At 38.2% G+C, this 24,642-nt stretch overlaps 3 protein-coding genes across 4 annotated transcripts; 2 read left to right on the forward strand and 1 right to left on the reverse strand.

Moving 5' to 3' along the window:
* Window positions 1-2,097: 2,097 nt before the first annotated feature.
* LOC107792622 (uncharacterized) lies at window positions 2,098-6,097 on the forward strand. Of its 2 annotated transcripts, none has more exons than XM_075223229.1 (5): window positions 2,098-2,791; window positions 3,326-3,493; window positions 3,585-3,689; window positions 4,021-4,125; window positions 5,753-6,097. In XM_075223229.1, exons 1-5 carry the CDS (start codon window positions 2,177-2,179, stop codon window positions 5,825-5,827), a joined length of 1,068 nt encoding a protein of 355 aa, XP_075079330.1. In that variant the 5' UTR covers window positions 2,098-2,176; the 3' UTR covers window positions 5,828-6,097. The 2 variants fall into 2 exon arrangements, with proteins under 2 accessions (XP_075079330.1, XP_016470345.1); XM_016614859.2 differs by having other exon boundaries at window positions 2,099-2,791; window positions 3,341-3,493.
* Window positions 6,098-6,630: 533 nt separating this feature from the next.
* Window positions 6,631-9,404, forward strand: LOC107792623 (multiprotein-bridging factor 1b). The gene is made up of 4 exons (XM_016614861.2): window positions 6,631-6,984; window positions 8,460-8,543; window positions 8,859-8,941; window positions 9,095-9,404. Exons 1-4 carry the CDS (start codon window positions 6,849-6,851, stop codon window positions 9,212-9,214), a joined length of 423 nt encoding a protein of 140 aa, XP_016470347.1. The 5' UTR covers window positions 6,631-6,848; the 3' UTR covers window positions 9,215-9,404.
* Window positions 9,405-16,448: 7,044 nt separating this feature from the next.
* On the reverse strand, window positions 16,449-21,112 carry LOC107792621 (tubby-like F-box protein 7). The gene is made up of 4 exons (XM_016614858.2): window positions 20,642-21,112; window positions 19,521-19,608; window positions 18,668-18,797; window positions 16,449-17,116 (listed from the first exon to the last, which is right to left on the reverse strand). Exons 1-4 carry the CDS (start codon window positions 21,032-21,034, stop codon window positions 16,540-16,542), a joined length of 1,188 nt encoding a protein of 395 aa, XP_016470344.1. The 5' UTR covers window positions 21,035-21,112; the 3' UTR covers window positions 16,449-16,539.
* Window positions 21,113-24,642: the final 3,530 nt, after the last annotated feature.

Consider the following 24,642-nt stretch of genomic DNA (forward strand, 5'->3'; position numbering starts at 1 on the left):
TTCCACTTCTCTGAACCTGCAACAACTATGTTTTTAAGCCTAAGACATCCTAGAACCTACCCGAAACTCACCCGAGCCATCGGAACTCCAAACCAAGTTTGCATACTAACTCAAAAACATCATATGGACCTACTCGTGCGATCATATCATCAAAATAACATGTAAAATCATGAATTGAACCTCAAAACTCAATATTTTCATCAAGAACGCTCAAAGTTCATAACTCTTCAACCGAAAGTCCAACTCACGTCAAATAAACTCCATTTTCACCAAATTTCATAGTTATCTTTCAAATACTATAACAAGTTTGTAACGGACTCCGGAACCAAAATACGGGCCCGATAACAATGGTTTCAAATATTTTTTTTTTATTTCTTAGATAATTCAGTAAAACAATTTCTTTCAAAAATTTATTTCTAAGGCTTGGGATCTCGGAATTCATTTCCGGGCATACGCCCAAGTTCCATATTTTACTGCGGACCTTCCGGGATCGTCGAAACACGGATCCGGGTCCGTTTGCTCAAAATGTTGACCAAAGTCAACCATAATTAAATTTTAACTCTAGAATTTCTATTTCTCATATTTTCACATAGAAGACTTTCCAAATATAGGTCTGGACCACGCACGCAAATCAAGGTGAGGTAAAAGGGTGGTTTTTAGGCCTCAGAACATTGAATTCACTTTCAATACAAGTGATGACCTTTTGGGTCATCACATAAAGCACATCCATTGTACCCTGATGGTTGTGAGATCACTCCATATAAATAAAGATCCATTCCGACCTCATGAAAATAATGAAGAACTTATTGGTCCTGAAGTACCATATCTTAGTGCAATTGATGCACTAATGTATCTTGCTAACACTACAAAGCGTGACATAACTTTTTCAGTTAATGTCTTAGCAAGATATAGCTCCGCTCAAGGTGACATTGAATGAAATCAAGCACATATTGCGTTGTCTAAGGAGGATTACCGATGTGGGCTTATTTATGGCAATGATTGCAATACCAATCTTGTTGGTTATGCCGATGTGGGGTATTTATCTAACACACACAAGGCTTGATCTCCAACATGCTATGTGTTTACATATGGAGGCAATGCCATATCTTGGCGATCGACTAAGCAATTAATCGTGGCTACTTTATCTAATCATGCTGAGATAATTTCTATTTTTGAAGAAAGTCGAGAATGTGTATGGTTGAGGTATATAATACATATTATTCGAGACAAATGTGGTTTGAAGTGTTACAAACTACTCACGATTTTGTATAAAGATAATACAACATGCATAGCCCAATTGAATGAGGATTCATAAAAAGGAGCTAGGACAAAGCACATTTCACCAAAGTTATTTTTCATATATGATCTTCAAAAGAATGGTGCTATCAATGTGCAACAGATTCGTTCAAGTGATAATATGACTGATTTGTTCACCAAATCTCTACCGGCGTCAACCTTCAAGAAACTAGTATACAAGATTGGGATGTGAATGATCAAGGATGTGAATTGATGCTCTCATCAGGGGGAGTTAATACGTGTTGTACTCTTTTTCCCTTACAATATTTTGTCCTACTGGATTTTTCCTTGCAAGGTTTTTAACGAGGCAACTAAAAGGCGTATTTCCAAACATGTGTACTCTTTTTCTTCACTAGAATTTTTTTCCATAGGGTTTTTTCCTAATAAGGTTTTAACGAGGCATATTATCTTGGACATACAAGGGGGAGTGTTATGATAAATATCACATTATGTTGGATGTCTACTATTCTTCCATGATCTTCATCTCAAATGCTTAATGACATATTTTGTATGTTCAATGACATATTCTATGACATATTTTCTTCACTTTTTATGCCTATATAAAGGCCTTGTAATAGATAGGAAAATACACATAATTAAAAAATAAAATCTCTTCCTTTTTTCTATCTCTATTTCTTGTTCATGTTTTACTAAATTGCTTTTATTTCTTGTTCATGTTTTACTAAATTTCATAACAGCTACCAAATTTTATAGTGGAATTACGTTTTATAATAATGGTAACCAATGTCTATTTTCTTTTTTAATTCAAAAGTTGCCTACCTCCCCTCTATATAGCGCCTAGGACTCCTCAAGACCAACACTAGGTACCACTGTTTCAGCCTTCAGCCGTCCACTCCTACAGAGAAATCAAACAATTAAGATGGCAAAGAAAACCCAAAATGACCTCGAAAATTCCGACCCATTGCCAAACTCCGGTGTTGTTGAGTGGCCCTGTAAACCCACTGCTGAATCGTCAGGTTGGCCTTCCTGCTGGCCAAATGACAGTTCAAAATCAAAGTTACAAACCCCTTTGCCCACCGCCGAAGACGAGGCCGCGAACAAGGCTCAGCTTCCGGCATTGCTCGCTGTTTCCGAATATTTGAAGCCTACACTCACCCTAGACGACGATGAAGATGATTTCCCCGAGTATATAACTGACGACGAGGATGATTTCGACAGTGAGGATGAGGAAGAAGAGGGTTTTAAAGACTACGATTTTTTCATGAAATTGTTCAAGGGAGATAATGGTTTGAGAGAGTATTATGAGAGAAATCGTGAGAATGGAGAGTTTTGTTGTCTCGTGTGTTGTGGGGTGCGTGAGAAAGGGTGGAAGAGGTTTAAGAACTGTGGGGCTCTTGTTCAGCATGCCATAACCATTGCTAAGACAAAAAAGAGACGGGCTCATCGGGCTTATTGTCAGGTCGTTTGCGATATCCTTGGTTGGGACTTTAATCGCCTCCCCTCCATTGTACTTTCTGCAGGTGATAAGGCTCAGGTAACTTTTTACTGTTCGTATTGGTTTCAATTCGACATAGATGGCTTTGGTCTAATGGTAAGATCACAGCGCCTGATGTGCATGTTAGGCTATGTTGGGCACACGCCATGGGTTAGAACCCTGCTGCATACAAAAGCCTGGTATTTAAGTAGAGAAGGGTAAAGGGACGAGCCCATTATCCACCTAAAAATAGAAGAAATTGGACATAGGTATAGTGAACTCAAAGTCAACTAATTTGGGATTGAGTCAAATTTGATCTTAAACCCATCCCGAATAGGTAGATAAGCAGTTACATAATATCAAGATGCTGAGATTGTTTAAAATGTTTTAGTTGGGGGGGGGGGGGGACGGAGGGGGGGTGGATTTTAATTTTACTACTCCCTTTACATTTTTTTCTTCTTTTTGAGAAGGTACTACTCCCTTTATGTTCCATTTATAGAAGCTTTGAGCTATCCTATAATGCTCATGTCAAACAGAGTGAAAAAAGATGGATGTTAAGTCATTACCTGTTATGCAAAGCCAATATATTATCAGTTTGACATGTTGCAGGGGAATGTAGACGATGGTGGTGAAGAATGTTTGAGTGGTCATTGCAAAACCACAAATTCTGTAAGTGTCAGCAGTATTGAAGCGTCTCTGTCGAAAGTGTCTTTGATTAATGAAAGCCAACAAGGAAAATGTGGTGGCTCCACTGAATTAGAGGTTCGTTTGACGGCTTTAAGTGTGCTATTTGTAAAGTTGACAGTTGAATAAGATTATGCTAAGTGTTAGCTGACTTGTATTTTGTCTTTAGCACAATTCTCCAAGTGCAGCCACTGCTGATAGAAGCTTGGGAGATCTCGGCAAAGGTATTCCTGAAACAACCAAAGAGAGCGCAGAGGGGGTCTTTAATTGCCTGGTGAGTGTTTATTTTGCATTTAGTTCCCATGGAGATCTCCAGCTAGTAAGAGTGGCTACATTTTGCACGCATGTTAGTAACTCTACTTTATCTTTAGCATAATAAACTTGATGCCAGTGCTAATGGATGTCGTGAAGATATCTAAAATTGGATTATAAAAACACTAAAATGGAACTGGGAGGGTTTCAGGGATTGTCTGGTGAAGTTTCTGGACTTGTATCTCTTCTCTTGATTTTTTTTCCCCGGTGGGTATCTCTATATTACTTCTATGCTATGATTATTACGGAGCTGTAATTTCACCCCAGTTGATTGGCTTGTATTTTGTTTTTAGGGGAATACTGTGAGCAAAGACGGTGCTGATGGACTCTTGGAAGATCTCAGCTGTTTAAGTCTCGAAACACTGAAAGTGAATGAAGAGGTTGCATCCAATTGGGTGGTAAGGCTTTGCTTTTACTTCTTAATTGAATGTTCTATGGATATCTCTTACTAGGTTGCTGTACAATGTTTATTTTGATGTTTCTAAGATGATTAATTTGTGGCCTACTCCCTCTGGCCATGATATAAGTCACTATTATATTAAAAGGTAGCACAGCTACCATTTTTGCAATTATTTTCAAAATATGTTTAATTATATAAGGATAATATTTATAGTACTTTTATCTGGTTCAATTTATATGTTTTATTTTGGAATGTCGAAATGCTTGACACTATTTCATTAATAATATTATTTTTAAGAAACTTTCATATGTTTCAAGCATTCAAATCTTTTAGCTTACTTTACCTTATCAATGAAGAGCTCAAATCATTTAACTGATTGAATTCAAACTTGATGTGATATTTTGGTTGTCAAACCAAAATTTCAACTCTTTAATATTTCCTCCACTATTACTTATTTTATACAAGCGAAATTAATATCTTACCCCAGTCAAAAAGTATAGATAAGTTTGGTAGTACTTTTTTTTCTTTCAAAAATAAACAAATAAATAAATCAAGAAATGAATGTCCTAAACCACACTGAAATTTAGTTGTTTTTGACTTGGGATGGAGGGATTGCCTATGTGAGTGTTTCTTCTAGGAACCAAGTATATCTTAAACATTTGAACATGAATATAGCTGCTTGTATTTCTTAAGAAGCTCTCTTTTTTTGATAGGTAATTTTTGAAGTGGTTTCTAAGTTTGAGATTTACGTATAAATGATTTCTCATCACATGAAAAAAGTCAATCACAAACATTAAGTTTAGATCTGATTGTGAATTACTAGAATAAAATGCTTTACGGTTCAATGGAAGTGTCGAGTTTGATAGGTGTAACGGTGTAACCTTGATATAAGTAAAAAGGAAAAAAGTTAATGATCCCTGGAGAGGGGACTGTTGTAGAAATCTTTGACTTGTTAACCAGGCATGCTTGGTTAAAGAATGACCAGGTTTACCTTTATCTATTAAAAAAAAAAAGACTAACCAGGTTTGCAAATGGAGAGGGTAAGATTGGAGGAAGGTGACCTGTGAGTATGCTTGTGAGGAAGAGGGTTAGTTCTCAGACTTGGATAGGTCTAATGGAGAATGAATTGGCAGAATTTGCTAACTGCTGTTTTTGGTGTCTTATTCGCATATTCTTCTTATTTTTACGTGGGTTGCACCCACTAGTCCTCCAACAATGAATTCATCCTAAACTTGTTAAACAATCAAATGTATCTAAGCATACTTTATAAGTCACATCACCCCATCTGACCCACTGTGCCAAAGGAGCTTTCATAAATTTCATAAGCTATATTGAATTTGAAAAGAACGAAAACAAAAATGTCATCATAAGTTTTTTACGTGGTAGATTTTGCATAGTTCATACATCAGGACTTGTGTACTATGTACATGGGGATTGATCGGTGTACTACTCTTCAATCTTTGCCAAATAAGAAAATAATTTTCTGCTGGGAGTTACTTGTTTTTGCATCCTGCTAGTACTTCAATCTTGACCCAACCTCTAGTTTTCTTTTCTCTTTTGGACTTCTAACAAATTATATCCCTTATAATTACTTTCAAACTCAATTATGGTTGAATGTTATCCAGGAACCTTCCAAAGAGTGTCCAGTTGTTGCAAATGAAGAAAAAGAGAGTCAGAAGGATGATGATGTTCATAAATGACAGGAGTTGCTATCCAGAAGACAGGGGATGCAAGGTGGAAAGATTTTAATGTCTCAAGTTGCTGTATGCATTTGAGATCTCTTGTTCTAGGTCATGTGTTAACGTGTAGTTTGCTTGTTTAGTTGCATGTAGTTGGGAGGATAAAGTTTTGTGTTCAGATGTAAAATCTTTCTTCGATGAACGATGAACAACACTTGGTCAATGATCTAGGTGAACCACTTGGTCTAAGGAGACATAATAGTTGATGGAATGACACCCTAGTTGTTTCTCTATCTCGTCCAATTGGCGATGACAACAATGATCTAAATGCGTAAGTGTTAGTGGAGAGCAAGCTGGCTCGGACACCACTATTATCCAGGACGCGTATTTGCGTGTTGCTCTTTAATGGTTTCAGTAGCAAAGTTACAAACAATTTAGTTTTAGCAATATTTTGACATATAATGTGTCTTCTCAAGAAACTTGTATGACAAGATATTAATTTCGGAATCTAAAAGGGAGACAACTCTAGTTCTGGTTTTAAGCTAAAAACCAAAAGAATTTTTGAACTCTGGAAGCGCTGTGAATGATTACAATAGTTGAGGAATCAAACTTTTAATTTATACTAGTGGATAGTCCCTAATTGAATAACCTAAAGTAGTCAACAAGTCTCAATTTGAACTACAATGTCATAAATTTAATTTTCCTTCTCTCTGTTAACGGAGTGTGTAAAAATAGGTTATAGGAACTCCACAGAATCTTCTATTTTGAAGAGAAAGTATGTTGGAAAAAACAAATAGATAAGGTGTATTCGAAAAACGAAAAGTAGAGAAGAAGGTGTATAAAATTACAAAAATAAAAAATAAAAAATGAATAGAGAGAAACCAATTCGGATAGACCAGCAACCAAACATGCCCTAAAGTATCCCTCTATATAAAGGGCCAAGCACAGAGACGGAATATTTTCTAAAGAGCGTAGTAACAAAGCGAAAGAAAAGCAAGGGTCAAGAGAGAGATTTTATCCCGAGAAGAAGAAGAAAAAAAGGATGAGTGGAGGAATAGCACAAGACTGGGAGCCGGTGGTGATCCGCAAGAAGGCGCCTACCGCCGCTGCACGCAAGGATGAGAAAGCCGTCAACGCCGCCCGTCGCTCCGGTGCTGAGATCGAAACCATCCGAAAATGTTCGTATCCTCTTATTCCCAGCTTCTTTTTATCATTCCTACAACGTCATATATAATATTACTTTATTTTTCGATCTTAGCCTTATTAATTTTATAATAACCTTTTCTTCTGTTGCTCATAATATCTGTTGATTTTTCAGTTTTAATTTTTTTCGATAACTTTTTTTTTATCTCGATTCTTATTTATGCTATTCTGTCCTCTCTCCCTCTGTGTGTGTGTGTGTGTGTGTTTTGTGCGCGCGCGTTTTCAATTTTTATTTCTCTCTCTACGGCTCCAATTTTGCTATCTAAATATACGTATATGTGCAAATTCTGTCAGCTAGGGTTTTCATTTTTTAAGTATTAGATTATCACCTGTATGTATATCTTTGATTGATTCTTCTACGTGCCTATATATGCTACTCCAAGCATCTGTTTTTGTTTAATTGAAATTTTGTGGGTAATTATGACCTTAAGGCCTGGTGTAATATCTGCTGTGCTGTGGGGTTCACGTTCATCTGATGCCTAAAGTTGTTCATTTTCATTGAAATCAGTTAGTAGAACGACAGTGAATTGTTTTCTGCTTAAGTTTGTGTGAATGGAAGTCTATTATCATCCTTCCATTGCCAGTGAAAAATTTCCATATTCTTCCCAATATTCATAACTAGGAAAGTTGATTGGAAGTAAAATACTAAACATTGTCTTCCTTTCCTGTCCGTTCCCCTACAAAAACTGGAGGAAGATAGAATTCCAAATTTTTGTGGTCAGCTATATGAACCCTTTGTACTAATGTGCTCTATTTGAGCCCATCCCATTCAGATACTGGATAATATTTGTCTTTAGGGATTCTTCGAAGCTGGAGGTTCTCTACAATTCATATTCATACTTGCACTGGCACACAAATCTGTATTAAACTAAAACAATTCTTGGCAAAAACGAGATCGGATGTAAATGTTGCAATACTACGCCTTAATCTCAACTAAGTGATATTGTCTGTATTGAATTTTTCTCATCCCAATTCCCATGTGTTTTGTTTTGATAAGTCGCATGGATTTGGGTAGATTTTAGGTCCTTTGAGACGACTTCCATTTTGGAACTATCAATCATCATTAGCATTGTATCATGAAACCTGAACTTTTTTCTAATCTTCAGTGAAACTGGGAGTCTTTAGTTTATTTGATGGGGATGAGATGACTGATGGCACCTATCTAACATTTGGTCATTCTTGATTTACATTCACAAATACTCTCAAACGCTTTATTGTTAGTGTGTAAATTTCTACAAATATGAGGTCCTTGGATGGAAATAGGATGAACTCAATAGAGTATTCTCTTTTTGTAGTACCTTTTTTCCCCCTTTCCATCAGTTGGTTTGTGGATTAAATCTTCCTTTCCTTTTTTTTTTCAATTTCTATGTTGCCTATTTTTCTTTTGGTTAACTTGTGTATATTTTATTGAGTGCTAATCTGTACTTACAACATCTATCTTCTGTTGCAGCTGCTGCTGGCACAAACAAAGCTGCCTCCAGTAGTACGACCTTGAACACCAGGAAACTTGATGAAGATACTGAGAATTTGGCTCGTAAGTTAAAGCAACACTTTTTATCATTTAATAATGCTTGCTTCCAGTTGTTCTTTTGAAGTGTCTCGTTGCTGGGGGTACTTTGTTTCATATGTGATCTCTCTTTTCTCTTTAAATGTTCTCTTTCTTTCGCTCTGAGGAATCTCCTGCTACTTTATGACCTGGTTTTGTTGTTTGAGCTGTTTTGACTCCTGTCTCTACTTCCACTCTTTTATGTATGCTTTTCATTAATAGTGGTATTTTGTACCAGCACAAACTTATTCTTTCCTATGATAATATCCGCATGTAATTTTTCATTTTTGGCCTTGTTATCAGATCAAAAGGTACCAACTGAACTGAAGAAAGCCATCATGCAAGCTCGACAAGATAAGAAGCTGACCCAGGCTCAACTTGCCCAGGTATGAACACCATTCTGTCTCACCCTCCCCAACCGACCCCCAAAAACTGAAAAAGGAAGTAGGAAAGGGAAAAAATGAAAAGATTGACTGTACCAGGTGTGTGATTCCACAATCTGTATGAAAATGGGTCTGATACTTCTTGTTGTTTTGCAGTTGATAAATGAGAAGCCTCAAATCATCCAGGAGTATGAGTCTGGAAAGGCGATTCCAAATCAACAGATAATCTCTAAACTGGAGAGAGCTCTTGGTGCGAAACTTAGAGGAAAGAAATGAAGTGCCTTTTGGGTTTCTCAAATCTCCGTTCCAGTCCTAAAAGTGGTCATGTACATGAACATCTTCCTATGTTAGCCCTCTTTCTGTAACCACTTCGGTGCTTGTGCCTGTGTATGGATTGATGGTTGTGGATTTCCTGGCTAAACGGGTGTTAGTAATATGGAAAATAAAGGCGTATATGCTTAAGCAAGTGGTGTTATCTTGTGTTTCCTGTTTGCTTTAGAGATTGTTCTCAGTTATCATTGTGGTATGATGACCCTGTTGTTCTTCAGAACTTCTTTACTTAGATATATAATGGGGCACGTAACAGGCACATGGGAATATGCAAAGTATATCCATTTGCAATGGAATATAATTTGATGCTATTGAAGTGTTACTTTCTCTATTAAAAAATAATTGGCATATGGGAATGATTTTGTCTGAGCATTGTTTCCCCTCGTAGTAGAAATCCACACAAAAAAAGAAAAAGAAAAAGAAAAGAATCACGCCGGGAGTCTTTTCAGGTACTAGCACTGGTTTACTTGCGAAAGGTGACCCTGTTTCTGTGATCATATTTGATTTTCCTTGTGAGTTGTGACAGTCGGATGCGCCCTACCTAAAATTATTAGGAATAGATTAAAAATCTGCAGAGCCTGAATGCCGTCAGTTACAGATTAGTGGTGGGCATGAATAGGTCTATAAGTATTAGTGCCGCACTAAAACTTTTGCCTGCATGTGTAAAAATTCGTATGCTAGAAAAGACCCTGTGGCATGGAATTGGGAAAAAGAAATTAATGCCGTGAAAGGCTACACTTTAAAGTTTCATATTCTGTTCGTATCTGTTGCAGCATGGTCTATCTGAGTCTCCCCAAGACGTGGCCGCTTCCTTCGCTTTCACTGTACCCACAAAGTCAAAACAGAGTGATCTCTCATCACGAGAAAAACACAAATGCTTTGTCTTTAGTGCAAGTATTGATGAGTGAGTTATATTAGTGACTAGCAGTAGCAGAAGATTCCAAAAAATAAAAGGACTCTACTTCAGCTTCTTCTAAATCTTCTAGTTGCGGAGTTGTGTGGTTAATTGGAGTTACATTGATTTTAGTGTGTCTGTTTTTTTGTTCGTATCTGTTGCATCACTTCAGACTATAATTTGTTTGAAGTTTGTCTGCCTCAGACTAATGTCTCCGAAGTTTACACTACGACGGAAGAATTTCAGACTTGATTGTCTAAAGTTTGCACTTGGACGGAATAACTTCAGACTCGAGTTTTCTAAAGCTTACACTATGATGGACCCACACCGAAATTTGTAACTTCAAAATAATCCATCCTAAGTTTGCATTACCAAAAAAGAACATAAGACCCGATTATTTGGAGATTACACTTCGACAACCCCAGACGCCAATTTTCGAAACCTAAGACGTGTATGTCTAAAATGTGTTTCAAAGGGGGTAATTTGCAAATTTTTGTGCAATGTGTATATGACTTTAATGATAACCCCAAAATCGAGTACATTTGCTTAAGCCTCAGAAACGTCCAAAAGTAGGCTACACGTGAAAAGCTCGAACTCCTTTTAGGCGGCCGCCAGCAATCTTTTTGTTAATAATTCAGCGAATTATGATCAGAGTGAGAAGTGGAAGAAGAATTCAGTTAAATATGAAGAGTGAGTTTCCACAGATTAAAAGAAACAATTTAATGTGAAGACGAATGAGTTTCGAGGAATTGGCATTAGTAGATAGAAACACCGGTATGAATGATCGAGCTTTTGTTACAGTATGTTGGGATTCGCATGAAAGTTAGATTACACTAACATCGTCACACATCTACTACATTATAAAACTAAGAGCTCGTATGGATTAACTTAAAAAAAAAAGTAGCTTTTAAGCACAAGTGCTTAAAAACACTTTTTAAGTGCTGGAGCTGATTTTATAAATAAGCAGTTATGTGTTTGGATAAAAATGTTGAAACTGAAAAAAAGCTGTTGAAATATTTGGTAAATAAGTGTTGGTAAGCAACTTTTTCTATTAAAATGACTGAAATATCTTTAAAGCTGTTAACACTATAAAGAAGCTTATTACTATAATATTTTATTTTAAACTTATTAATATAAATACGAAATAATTAATATTTGAACTGATCACCTAAGATAATTTTTATAAATATAATTGTTGAATCTTTTTTGTTGTTGTCGTCACTCTCTCGTATAGCTGAGATTTGGGGTTGTTCTTCTGATTTCTGTTGCTGATCCGGTTGAGCTTACTCGTTAGTTGTTTTATTAGCTTCGATTCGGTTGATTCCAGTTCATCTATAAGCAAATAGATCTGAAAGGTCGAAAGAGAGGAGCTCGAGAGCACCTAAAGAAAATTTCTTCCGACATTGTTTCTAAGAAACAATTGGTTCGAGGATTTTGAAACGAAAAACTAGCATTGACTTTAGAGTGCTTTGCGCTGCTGCTAGTTACTTTCGGTGCTACACCAGTGGTAGCGGTGATAGCCCTTTTTGGTCTTTGGGTCGTGGTATTTTCTGTGTTTTCAGGAAAATTCTCAAAGTTGTTGGAGACAAGTTGGGCGCACGAGCACTAGCAAAGGAGAGCAACCTGGACGAGCGTCAGCAAAGGGCAGTGGGAAGCGGTGCGTGAGCTTGCAAGTATATCGAGGGCTGCAAATCAACACAGGTTTGGTTCTCGGGAATTGGTACCTCCCGTTCTACTGTTTTCCTTTTGGTGTTAGCTAAATTGATGTTACTTTAGATCACAATAGTTAAATCATCCAATAGGTGTACAAGTAGTCACTTGTTTCTTTCTAGTTTGATTTGTTGTCCGTTGTGCACTAGCGAGTCTTTTGTAGATCTGTCGTAGGTGTAGTGGCGGCAGTCTGGGATGATAGATTAAATGCATGTCCTCAGGTGGGGCAGAGTGTGGGGCAAATAGTGGGCCCGGGGGTCAGGGGGTGGGTCGGGAGGCAGGGGAGGTAGAGGGGGCAAGGGAGCCTATAGGTTGAGAATCGGGTCATGGAACATAGGTTCGCTAACGAGTAAGTCTATAGAGTTGGCGAAGATCCTTCAGAAGAGGAAGATTAATATAGCGTGTATCCAGGTGACTAGGTGGGTCGGATCGAGGGCGAGAAACGCGGATGGGTATAAGTTGTGGTATTCTGGAGTCGTGAGGGGTAAGAATGGAGTGGGTATCCTAGTAGATAGCCATCTTAGGGAGTCGGTGGTAGAGGTCAGGCGTGTGAATGGTAGACTAATGATTATTAAATTGATGGTGGGTGAGTGTACTTTAAACGTCGTTAGCGCGTACGCACCGCAAGTAGGTTGTGATGAGGAGATTAAAAGGCGTTTTTGGGAAGGGTTGGATGACATTATTCGTAGTATTCCACCTTCCGAGAGGTTATTCATAGGAGGGGATTTCAATGGTCATATTGGGTCGTCTGCAGGTGGTTATACTGAGGTGCATGACGACTTTGGTTTCGGGGAACGGAACGGAGGGGGCACCTCACTGCTGGATTTTGCCAAGGCATTCGATCTAGTGATTGCAAACTCGAGTTTTCCGAAGCGAGAGGAGCATTTGGTTACTTACCAAAGTTTGGTGGCGAAGACTCAAATTGACTATCTCCTCCTCAGGAGATGCGACAGAAGGTTGTGCGAGGATTGCAAAGTTATCCCAGGTGAGACCCTTGCAACGCAACATAGGCTCTTGGTGATGGACGTTAGTATTATGATAAGAAGGAAACAGAGGTCAGTACGAGGCCGCCCGAGGATTAGGTGGGGCGCCTTGACTAAGGTTAAAGCCCAGGAGTTGGAAGGAAGGTTGTCGGCAATGGGAGCTTGGAGAAGTAGTGGGGACGCAAACACTATGTGGTCGACGACGGCGGACTATATAAGGAAGGCGGCGAGAGAGGTGTTAGGGGTATCTTCAGGCCGCACCGGTGGCCACAAAGGAGACTGGTGGTGGAATGCAGTTGTACAAGGTAAAGTGAAAGCGAAGAAGGTGGCTTACCTGCGGTTAGTGGGGAGCACTGAGAGGAGGAGAAGAGAGCGAACATTGCGAGATATAAGGTAGCTAGGAAGGAGGCAAAGATGGCAGTGATGGAGGCAAAGCCGACAGCTTTTGCTCGTTTGTATGAGGAAATAGGGAACAAAGGTGGGGAGAAGAAGTTACTCCGACTCGCTAAGGTGAGAGAGAGGACGGCTCGGGATTTGGACCAAGTGAGGTGCATAAAAGATGAGGACGATAAAGTTTTGTTGGGGGATGACCAGATTAAGAGGAGATGACAGACCTACTTTCATATACTTCTAAATGAGGAAGGGGATAAGGATATTGTACTAGGTGAATTGAGGAACGCCGATAGCCCCCATGAACTAAGTGATTGTCGGGACATTGAGGTCGATGAGGTCATGGAGGCAATGCGTAAGATGAGATGGGGCAGAGCTACCGGACCAAATGAAATTCCGGTTGAGCTTTGGAGGTGTGTGGGTAGAGCAGGTTTGGAATGACTTACTAAGTTGCTTAATGATATATCCAAGACTAATAGGATGCCCGAAGAGTGGAGGTGGAGTACAATGGTCCTGTTGTATAAGAACAAAGGCGATATCCAGATCTGTAACAACTATAGGGGTATTAAATTACTAAGTCATACTATGAAAGTTTGGGAGAGAGTGGTAGAAATGAGAGTGCAAAGGACGGTGTCTATTTCAGACAACCAGTTCGGGTTTATGCCGGGGCGATCTACCACAGAAGCTATCCACCTTATTAGGAGGATGGTGGAACAATACAGGGATAAGAAGAAGGATCTCCACATGGTGTTTATCGATATAGAGAAAGCGTACGACATGGTTCCTAGGGAGGTATTATGGAGATGCTTAGAGGCTAAAAGGGTCCCAGTTGCCTACATTAGGGCGATTAAGGACATGTATGATGGAGCTAAGACTCGGGTTAGGACAACAGGAGTCGATTCCGATTATTTTCCGGTTATTACGGGGTTGCACCAAGGGTCTGCGTTCAGCCCTTTCCTATTTGCCCTGGTGATGGATGCTATAACACATCATATTCAAGGGGATGTGCCATGGTGCATGCTATTTGCTGATGACATAGTCCTAATCGACGAGACACGACGCGGCGTCAGCGAGAGGTTAGAGGTTTGGAGACATACCCTTGAGTCCAAAGGTTTCAGGTTGAGCAGGACGAAGACGGAATACTTTGAGTGCAAATTTGGGACAGAGCCGACGGAAGCGGGAGTGGAAGTGAGGCTTGATTCTCAAGTCATCCCTAAGAGGGGTAGTTTCAAGTACCTGGGGTCGTTTATTCAGGGGTCTGGGGAGATCGACGAGGATGTCACACACCGTATAGGGTGGGGTGGATGAAATGGAGGTTAGCGTCGGGAGTCCTGTATGACAAGAAAGTGCCACTGTTACTGAAAGGTAAATTTTATAGGGCAGTGGTTAGGCCTGCTATGTTGTATGGGACCGAGTGTTGGCCGGTGAAGATCTCACACATCCAGAGGATGAAAGTTGCAGATATGAGGATGTTGAGGTGGATGTGCGGGCATACAAGGAAGGATAAGATTAGAAATGAAGATATTCGAGAGAAGGTGGGTGTGGCCCCCATGGAGGACAAGATGCGGGAAGCAAGACTCAGATGGTTCGGGCACATTCAGAGGAGGAACACTGATGCACCGGTGAGAAGGTGTGAACGACTGGCGGTGGTGGGTACGAAGAGAGGTAGAGGGAGACCTAAGAAGTATTGGGGAGAGGTGATCAGGCAGGATATGGCGCGACTTAGGGTTACTGAGGACATGGCCCTAAACAGGGAATTGTGGAGATCGAGCATTAAGGTTGTAGGTTAGGGGAAATTGTGATGTCTTTTTACAGCGTACTAGAGTGAGACTAGCCAGTTAGGAGTTAGTCTTAAGATGCTATTGATCAACTACTGATGATGGGCTTTATCTGCTGTGTATTAATACCTTACATCTTTCTCGTATTTCCTATATCTCTTATATTGCAGTTACTTTGTTTTTATGGTATTTATGTTATGTTATGGATTTTATGGTATTTTATGTTGTTTTATTATGAGTCTATTGATAGTACTAATATAGTGTCTCTTGTTGCCTCTTTGAGCCGAGGGTCTCCTCGAAACAGCCTCTTTGCCCCTCGGGTAGAGGTAAGGTCTGCGTACATATTACCCTCCCCAGACCCCACTTGTGGGATTACACTGGGTTGTTGTTGTTGTTGAACTCTTATTATTCACTTCTTTCAATCATGTAAATTTTTTATTTATTTCTTGAAATTCCAAGCTTACTGGCGAAACATATGAATTGTATGATTATTGATATAAAAAAATAGTATGAAATGAAAAGAAAACAGTTGGGAAATACTTTAGATAATCCCATCTAGATGAGTGGCGGTGGACAAAAAAATGAAGTAAAAACTCAAAATGTGAATCAAATCAAGTGTTACCAATCGGAGAAGAACCAGAAAGAAAAAGTGCAAAATGAAGAAATACAAGGGAGGAAGTCGTAGGAATAGAGAACGGGAAAGAATAGAGTTAAATTGAGATTTTGTTGTGAAGGACATTTTTGGAATAATAAATATTATTAGGGATAAGAGGGTAAAATACTTGGTCAAAGATAGTTGGCTTTTAAGCTAAAAAAAAGTTGGGATCAGCCAACTTGTGGATTTTGGCTTTTTTTAAGCCAATTTTAACTTTTTTTTAAGCTATTGGGGAGAAGTGATCAGGCAGGATATGGCGAGACTTCAGATTTCCGAGGACATGACACTTGATAGAAATTTGTGGAGGTCGAATATTACAGTTGTAGGCTAGGAGCTAGTTGAGTCTTGCGTTACTTTGTTCCATTGTGAGCCTAGTCTGGTAAGGTTTTAATCGAAAATTACTAGGGGCATTGTCGTGTCTTAATATTTTCTCTTTTCAGTGCTAGATCTATTTACTAGCCATCATTTCTGTCTTGTATTTTTCTTATGCATTTTAGGTTCCTATTTTTCCTATGATCTCTGTGGTGAAACTAATATTCTCCCCTTTTGTTTTTCTGGTTTTTCTTATTATCTTGAGCCGAGGGTCTTTCGAAAACAGTCTCTCTACCCCTTTGGGGTAGGGGTAAGATCTGCGTACATACTACCCTCCCCAGACCCCACTTGTGGGATTTTCCTGGGTCGTTGTTGTTGTTGTCGTCCCAACATCTAAATATGGCTTAAAAGCTAGTTTGACCAGCTTTTTAAGCCAATCCAAATAGGCTCTAAATTACACAGGTAGCAACGAGTAGAGAATATTAAATTAAACGAAAAACGTTCCGTTGTGCATTACAAGCATGCTTGCAACGATTAAGAGTAAGAATCTATTCACAGGCCAACTTTGTGCCAAAGCTGGTCAGGCAAATTGCAAACGCTTGGAAGGCAGACAGAGGCTTCCTGTAGTCCATTGTAAAAACATCATCTCCTACCTTCCCAAACTGAAGGATTACTGTATCCTCATCGCCTTTTCCACCAGGCTGGCTTTGGTCCAGTGTTGCAACTAGCTGAAAATTCTTAACAGATGCAACAGTGACTCTGCCGTGGAAATTTAAACACCAACATTGCAAGTGCTCATGCCACCGTGGAGCTTTATTTTTCAAAATAGTGCCGCTGTTTTCTGCAGAACCAAGCTGCTGCTTCTTCAGAGCATCCTGAGATTTGTCCATAACAGCATCTCCAGGACAGGGACACTTGAGTGAACATAGCATCCTCCTTGGCCCTCTTGATTTCAACAGGTTTAACTTGTAGGAAACATGTCCAACTTCAAAATTACCAGCTGGTAATTGGGGACTAATTTGCTTACTCGCAAAACGACGACAAGACCGGCTGCTTGATGGCTTTGCCCCATTGTGTGGGGGTTGACTATCATATATGGTAAAATTGGTCCCAAGAAAGTCCGACCTGTTAGTTGGATTCAGTGGGAATGTTAGAACATGAATGAACAAACTAAAATGAAAATCAAAACACACCTTTTTTTCTCCCCTTATTCGAATATCATAACGACAGGTAAATACATGTATTGGGGTGGGGTATGCAAGTTAAAGGGAAAAGAGAAGCTTGCCAGCAGACAAGTGACATGACATGCTTAGTTGTATTGGTTTTTCCACTGATGTTACATTTGTTTCTCCAGCTAACAACATTGAACACAAGACCTGATGGAAAATCTAGTTAAAAAACATGGATAGGAGTGAACTTAACAAAAAGCTCCAAGCAAAGTTTTCAACTTTCTAACCTCCTCGCAGGACAAAAACCTTAAGAAAGAAATAGAATTAACGGGGCTATCTTTAAGAACCTTCTCTGGGCCACTAAATGAAAAGGGTATCAGCACAAACTTCCGTTAAGGGGGGATACAGCTGTGTATTTAACCGCGTCATCAATTTCTATATGATAGAACAGATTCCTTAATGACAATCTATAATAGGAAAGTGTACATTTCCTCTGTCATTAATCTGTCATATTTCTATTAAAGTAATGGTTTCATGAAAAAACTAACTAAACAGGAACACCAACACTTGAAGCCAACATTGTATGAATGATCAGAAGCAGTATGAATGTATGATTTCACATACTCAGAAAACTAATGCATTGTAAAAGCAAGATTAGAGTTCCCCATTACATGGCAGCAAAGATGGGGATTAGAGTTCCCCATTACATAGCAGCAAAGATGGGCAAACATCTATATACCAAACAATTGTGTGTTCTGAGACTTGGATATATTGAAGTTGTAATACTTTGAAAAAGAGACGAGTAAATAGCACCAAATCAATCCTTTTAAGATCAACAAAATAAGTTAGGGTTCAGACTTAGGGTTCTAATCTGTGTCCCCCAAATATCTCACAAGAAAACAAGGTATGTATCTAACAGACGCACCGCGAAGAAAAACACATTTGATACTACTGACACATGTTGCGCATCTAGAATATCTTTTAGTATTGGAAATCATCTCTGTGGATCAGACTTTGAAGGTTGGATATTCCACTATTTCCCCTTTCTTTTGTGAAAAGGCACTTACAGGATCAGCAAAACATGCAATAAGAAGAAGCAAGAGAAGGGTGAAACGCCTTGTGATTCATGAAACATAATCCATTTGTACATGATACTCTAATCACAATAACTATTTATTATACACTCCGGGCATCTTTCATTCGAATTTAGGTTATGTCAATCTTAAAGAACCAAAATAATAATGTAATTTTTCAATTGTACTCTACCAAGTTCTAGCCACATCATGTTATATTTTTGTACAAACATCAATTCTCCTAAGTCCTTGATCAGCATCTTGTCAAGGTACATGTATGAAACTAGACATGTTACTGAGAACTTTGATATTTTTTATCATTAGGACTTAGCTTTAGCCCTTCAGACTCATTTAGCCTGGCAGAGATAAACACATATTACAAAAAAGAAATTGCTTTCCTCAGTGTTCAGTTTCAGGGGTCAACCAATTTTTACCTTAACTTCCCAACATATGCGTTACTTCTCTGAGACAAATCATCTGCATCAAGAGATACTATATATTCAATGTGAGCACCATTTCTGTACCTCCGGGCTGCTAAGAGAAACTTCCCCTGGTCCATTAATGCTGCCAAAGATAAATAACGAGAAAAACAGTCAAATCACAGAGAAATTTCTAAAACAGAGCAACATATTATAACTGGTGACTCCATATGTCTTTGAAAAAGAATATGTATTGGTAGTTGGAGTATCAGACTCAAGGCATCCTTCAAGCTGATAGCTTAAGTAAAATAGCAGTAATACAGCAGTCTTTTATTACAAGGAGTCTCAATAACATGTGAAATTAAAATAAACAAGCATAATGAATCTTCTTTATCGTACTTGTAAAAATAGATCTTAAAGACGGTGAAGGTTTGTAGACTCTGTACACTGTTAAGCAAGGGAAACTTTCTAATGTTTTCGACTATTCTAATAAAAAGATTAAGATAATAAAGATGATTAGGAATAATTTCAAATCTTTACGACAGAAAATTGGGAGCACGATAAAGATAGGTGTCAGCATGTAGACAATAGACAATTGAGACTTCCATTAATAAGTCAATAGCACATGCACAGTTGAATAGTCTCTGCTGAAATAAAGTCTAACAAGAAAACATAGACCAAGTCAGTTGACCCAGAAAAAATTCATAGGTATTTTAATAAAGAGTATGACTATTCAGTTGCTAATTAACACCTAAAGTACAGTCCAACCATCATGTTTTCATCAAGTCAAGCATCTATTATTGCAGGTAGCAGCCAATTTCCCAAAGTTAGGTTCCTGAAAATAATATTTGTTAAAGTAAGAACTCACCAGGTGAAAGAGCAAGATACAGGTAAAATGTGGCGTTTTTCTTGTCACGTTTTATGAAACATTGAAGAGGAGAGTCTCGAGGCCCAGGCTGCAGTAGAAAATTGGAGACGGGAAAAGACATCACTTTAAAATACTATAGAATTAAAAATAACAAATGCTTAGAGAATTTTCACTACAAGAATGAGGTATGCTAAGCTCCTAATTACATACATTACACAGATGATCAAGCTACAATATTTCTTTCAACTGAAATAATTACTAAAACAAACCCAGTATTCGAAAAGAACAGTAAAATAATTTCCCTTTTTTCCCTGGGATTGCTTCTTCTATGTTCTATCAGAACTATTATGGGCCCAACTTTTGCACATACAGGAAACCCTGTGTAGTACGAGTTGATCAAGTTTGGATGGACTCAGCTCGCTGAAATTAAACCATAATCAAAATTGGCCTACTAACCTCTCCGGAAAAATTTGATTTAGCCTAGCATGTATCCAACACGGACAATCCAAACACCTAAAAAGAGAGTCCCTTTGCACTCACAGTCAGAGGGGCACCGGGCTCATTTAAACCCAGCACTTTCGATGCATAGCAAAAATTTATGTAAGAATCCACTAAAATTGCAAAAATACTAGATATGAACCCAATTTAAGAAATACAACGCGTTCAACACTAAAACCTTAAAGGTTGAACCCGTAGAGCTTAAATCCTGGATCTGTCCCTTGCTCCCGGCTCCAAAGCAACAAGTTCACTTGACTACGGAACTAAAATCAATCAACTATGACGGCTACATAAATCCTCTATTTCTATTCAGCTCTACTCAGGCCCATTTCATCCCCCCCCCCAACCCCAACCCAAAGTACGAACTCTTTCCCTTTCCTCAGTGCTTCATTTATCAGAACACCACGACAATTAAGCTTATGCAACAATGAGAACTATAAAAAAGCATAAAAAAAATTACCCGCAACAAATTCCCCTCACAATGTAAGCACAGATTAAAGCTCAAACGACCTAGATTATATCCAATTGAACCTCCAATTACGGAAAATCACAGAAAATATTTTTAAAAATCGTTTTATTTTTTTCTTAAACAACAAAAAATATTTGAAAAAAGTAATTAGCACCTGTTTAAGGCAAGAAGGGAAGGTAATTTTTCCAGCCTGAAGAGACGACTCAACAACTTCCTCAGTAAGTTGCCGCCATCTCTTACACACACATCCACATGCGACGACATTTTGACGGAGCGGCCAGCGGTCCTCAGAAGCTTCCACTCGCTGTATGATATCTACTAGCAGCTCCGGCAACATATTTGACCACGATGACGTGGCATCGCCGGAATCCGATTCGACGGCGCCGTCATTTTCACCTCCTAATACTAATTTGTTCGAACCGCCGCTAAAAACAGCGAAATCCGATTGAGTAGAAGTTTCTGGAAGTTTGAATTCTTTGAAGGATTTGGAAAATGTAAAGGATCGACTAAGGATTCTTCGTGAGAGAAATGAACGACGCTGTGACATATTGATTCTATTTTTTTTTTCTTTTGAAACTGTAAATGACAGAGAGAGAAAGAGAGAGAGAGACTGAGAAAATAAGGGAGGCCAGAGATTTTGGTTTGGGAAGGGAAAGATAAAGTAACCGTCTGTCAGTTGAAGCTAACATCACTGGCTGACGAGTCATGGGCGTGTGGATTTGGATCTCAATTCTTTACATAATTTATCAATTTAAACTTATACTAATGAATTAATTATAGTAATTTTTATTAGGTTACCTATTTCTAAATCTAAAATTAATTGTAATAATTTAATTGTATAATATATTCTATATTGTATGTACATAGCATAAATTATTTCAAATCAAATTTAAATTTGAAAAAGTTATTGGAGAGTATGTGTGTGAAATTTTGAAAGCCCTATCTCTGAATTATTTTGTTTCCTAAATTATTTGGTTCGATTTTTTTTTTTAAAATAAAAAATAAAAAATCTATCTTGCAAGTAACAAATTTTCGAGTTTTGCTGTGATGGAACTCACATGCCAGCTAGTGGGTTATAGTAGTTTATTTATTTAATGCTTTAAAAGAAAGAAAGACTTCTTGTTGTTTGACTATGTTTTTTTCTCGTTTGAGTATGATTGATTCGGTCAAAATTAGACGGTTCCATCTCTTATACACACAAAAAACTTTACTTAGTTGTTTAATAATCCTTGTTAACCTTCGTGTGTTACTACCTTTTATTTCTCTTTCCTCTTTTCTTATTTCGAGGGCGAAGTAGTCCAGATTACTCTATACCTTTTTTTGATTTTTATATATTTTAGACATTAAATAAAAGCATATACCGTAATACTCATTACCTAAGAGACTTGGACTAAAGCTTAGAATTTCGTAATATTGCTGAAAATTGACATTGTACTGTTCATCAGAATTTCAAGTTTCTGTAGAAGTAAAAAATATATTTATAAAGGCGGATTCATAGTTTAAAATTCATAGGGTTTTATTGTTATCTCTAACAAAATCGTAAATGAAAGAGAATAAAATTGAGCTCAAACGAGCTCCAATGGAGGAAAAGCAATAACCCTAGCTAAGAGAGAAGAGAGAACTGAGAAGCTTCGAGAAGCATAATTGGAGAAAATGTAATTGAATATTCCACCTTACAAAAAATGTCCAAATATTATATACATATACATGGCTCTTCCTACTCATTCCCTTGACAGCTGGCAACAACTGTCCACTAACTGATAACAATTAACATCTATTAACAACGAACAGCTATTAACAAAACTAACCAACTGGAAAAAAAATAGGAGAAAAAGGAAGAGGAAAATAAATACAAGAGATAAATGTATAACTAATCTTAATACCCCTCCTCCCCCAGTTGCAAGGTAGGAATGCACTGCCAACTTGCTGAGTATGTCTGAATGTTTGATTCCAGTTAAGGACTTAGTGAAAAAGTCTGCGAGCTGATTGCTGGTGGACACATGGTGTAAAGAGATCAGTCCCTCTTGTAGCTTGTTTCTAACAAAATGGCAGTCAACTTCTATATGTTTTGTGCGTTCATGAAACACTAAATTTCTGGCTATCTGCAAGGCAGCTTGACTGTCACAAAACGGAATGAGAAGATTCATGGGTATAGTTAACTCTTCAAGAAGTGTAACCAACCAAACTAGTTCACCCACAACTTGTCTAGCTGCTCTATACTCTGCTTCAGCTGAAGATAAAGATATGGTGGACTGTTTCTTTGATTTCCAACCAATATGACTGTTTCCAAGCAACACAATGAAGCCACTGACTGACTTTCTAGTCTCAGGGCATGCTGCTAAATCAGAGTCACAAAAAGCTCTTATTCCATAGTCCCTACTGTTGGAAAAGAATATCCTCAGGCTTGGATCACCCTTTAAATATCTCAGAACATGATATGCAACTTTCAAATGAGTTTTTTTTAGGTGATTACATGTATTGACTGAGGTGCTAGACAATGTAGGATATATCAAGCCTTGTATTTGTCAAAAAATTCAGCTCACCTACTAGTTTTCTGTAGTTGGAAGGGTCAATCAACAATGAACTTTCATCTGCCTTCAGCTTTGTAGAGGGATCAAGAGGTGATGTTAGGCTGGAATATTGAGCACACTCAATCTCTTTCAGCAGATCCATAGTGAACTTTTTTTTGAGATATCAGCACTCCATATTCCTTGTAAAGTACTTCCATTCCTAAGAAGTAGTGTAACCTTCCTAAATCTTTTATCTTGAAAGTTTCACGCAGGAAACTCTTCAAAGAATCAATCTCTTCCTGGTGAGTCCCTGTTACAATAACATCATCTACATATATAGCCACAAATACCACTAAAGGTCCCTTCTTTTTGTGAAATAAGGAATAGTCCAACAGTGAGTGTGTGTATCCTTTGTAACATAAAGCTGTAGTCAATTTCTCATACCATTGCCTGTATATTTGCTTGAGTCCATATAGAGACTTATTCAACTTGCATACTAAACCTGGCCTGTCTACTACTAGGCCCTGAGGCACCTCCATGTATACTTCCTCATATAGATCTCCATGAAGGAAGGCATTGTTTACATCTAATTGAAACATCTGCCAACCCTTCTTCACAATAGTCCCTATTAGTGCTCGCACAATTGTCACTTTTACAACAGGTGAGAATGTTTCTATGTAATCAATTCCTGCTTTTTGTGTGTATCCTTTTACCACTAATCTAGCCTTAAACCTCTCAATACTACCATCAAACTTATATTTTATTTTATACACACACTTACACCCTATTGCACTTTTACCAACTGGCAGTAGTACAAGACTTCATGTATTGTTAACCATCAAAGCCTCAAACTCTTGATTCATGGTTGATTATCATGCAGGGCTTAGAGCTGCCTCTTCAAAAGAAGCAGGTTCACGTTCATATGAAATATTTCTTATCAATTGCTGACTATCAGAACTTAACATATTAAGAGATATATTGTGCATTAGATACATAAGTGGCAAAAGAAAGAGAAGAGTTACCGTCATTTGAAAAATCAGTCTGTGGAGAAGATTGATGTTGTAGGTCATGTAGCTTAGGAAGAGAATAGTTATAATATTTTAGGTATGTAGGAATTTTGTGTGTTCTAGAGGGTCTAGTTTGTGTGGGTCCTAAATGATACTCTTGTTAGCTTGCAATGCTTGGACTGCCTGTATTGGGTGAAGATTCTTGGTATTCATTGTTAGCTGACATGTGTTCACTGTGGTTGAACTCTGTGAACTGTGTCCTGTTGGAGATGGATTGTGGTGAAAACTGCCTATGTGAAGGTTCAGGTGACACTGCATTGTGATGGTGGTTTGATGGGTTTGAGACTGTTTCTCTGGGAGGAAAGAAATCAGAAGCTAAGTCTGTATTGACTTGGGGAAATGAAGGAAAAACTTTGTTTGACTTAGAAAGCAAGGTGAAAGGAAAGACATCCTCATGGAAAACTACATCTCTTGAAATATGGATCCTCTTTGTGATTAGATTTAACACCTTGTAGCCCTTTGTCCCAAAGGGGTACCCCACAAACACATGAGGCAGAGTTCTAGCCTCAAATTTGTCCCTATGAATCTTAAGTGTGGTAGGGAAGCACATGCAACCAAAACTCTTGAGATGTGAATAG

This window comes from Nicotiana tabacum, chromosome 10 (genome assembly GCF_000715075.1).
Source record: "Nicotiana tabacum cultivar K326 chromosome 10, ASM71507v2, whole genome shotgun sequence".
Classification (NCBI taxonomy): domain Eukaryota; kingdom Viridiplantae; phylum Streptophyta; class Magnoliopsida; order Solanales; family Solanaceae; genus Nicotiana; species Nicotiana tabacum.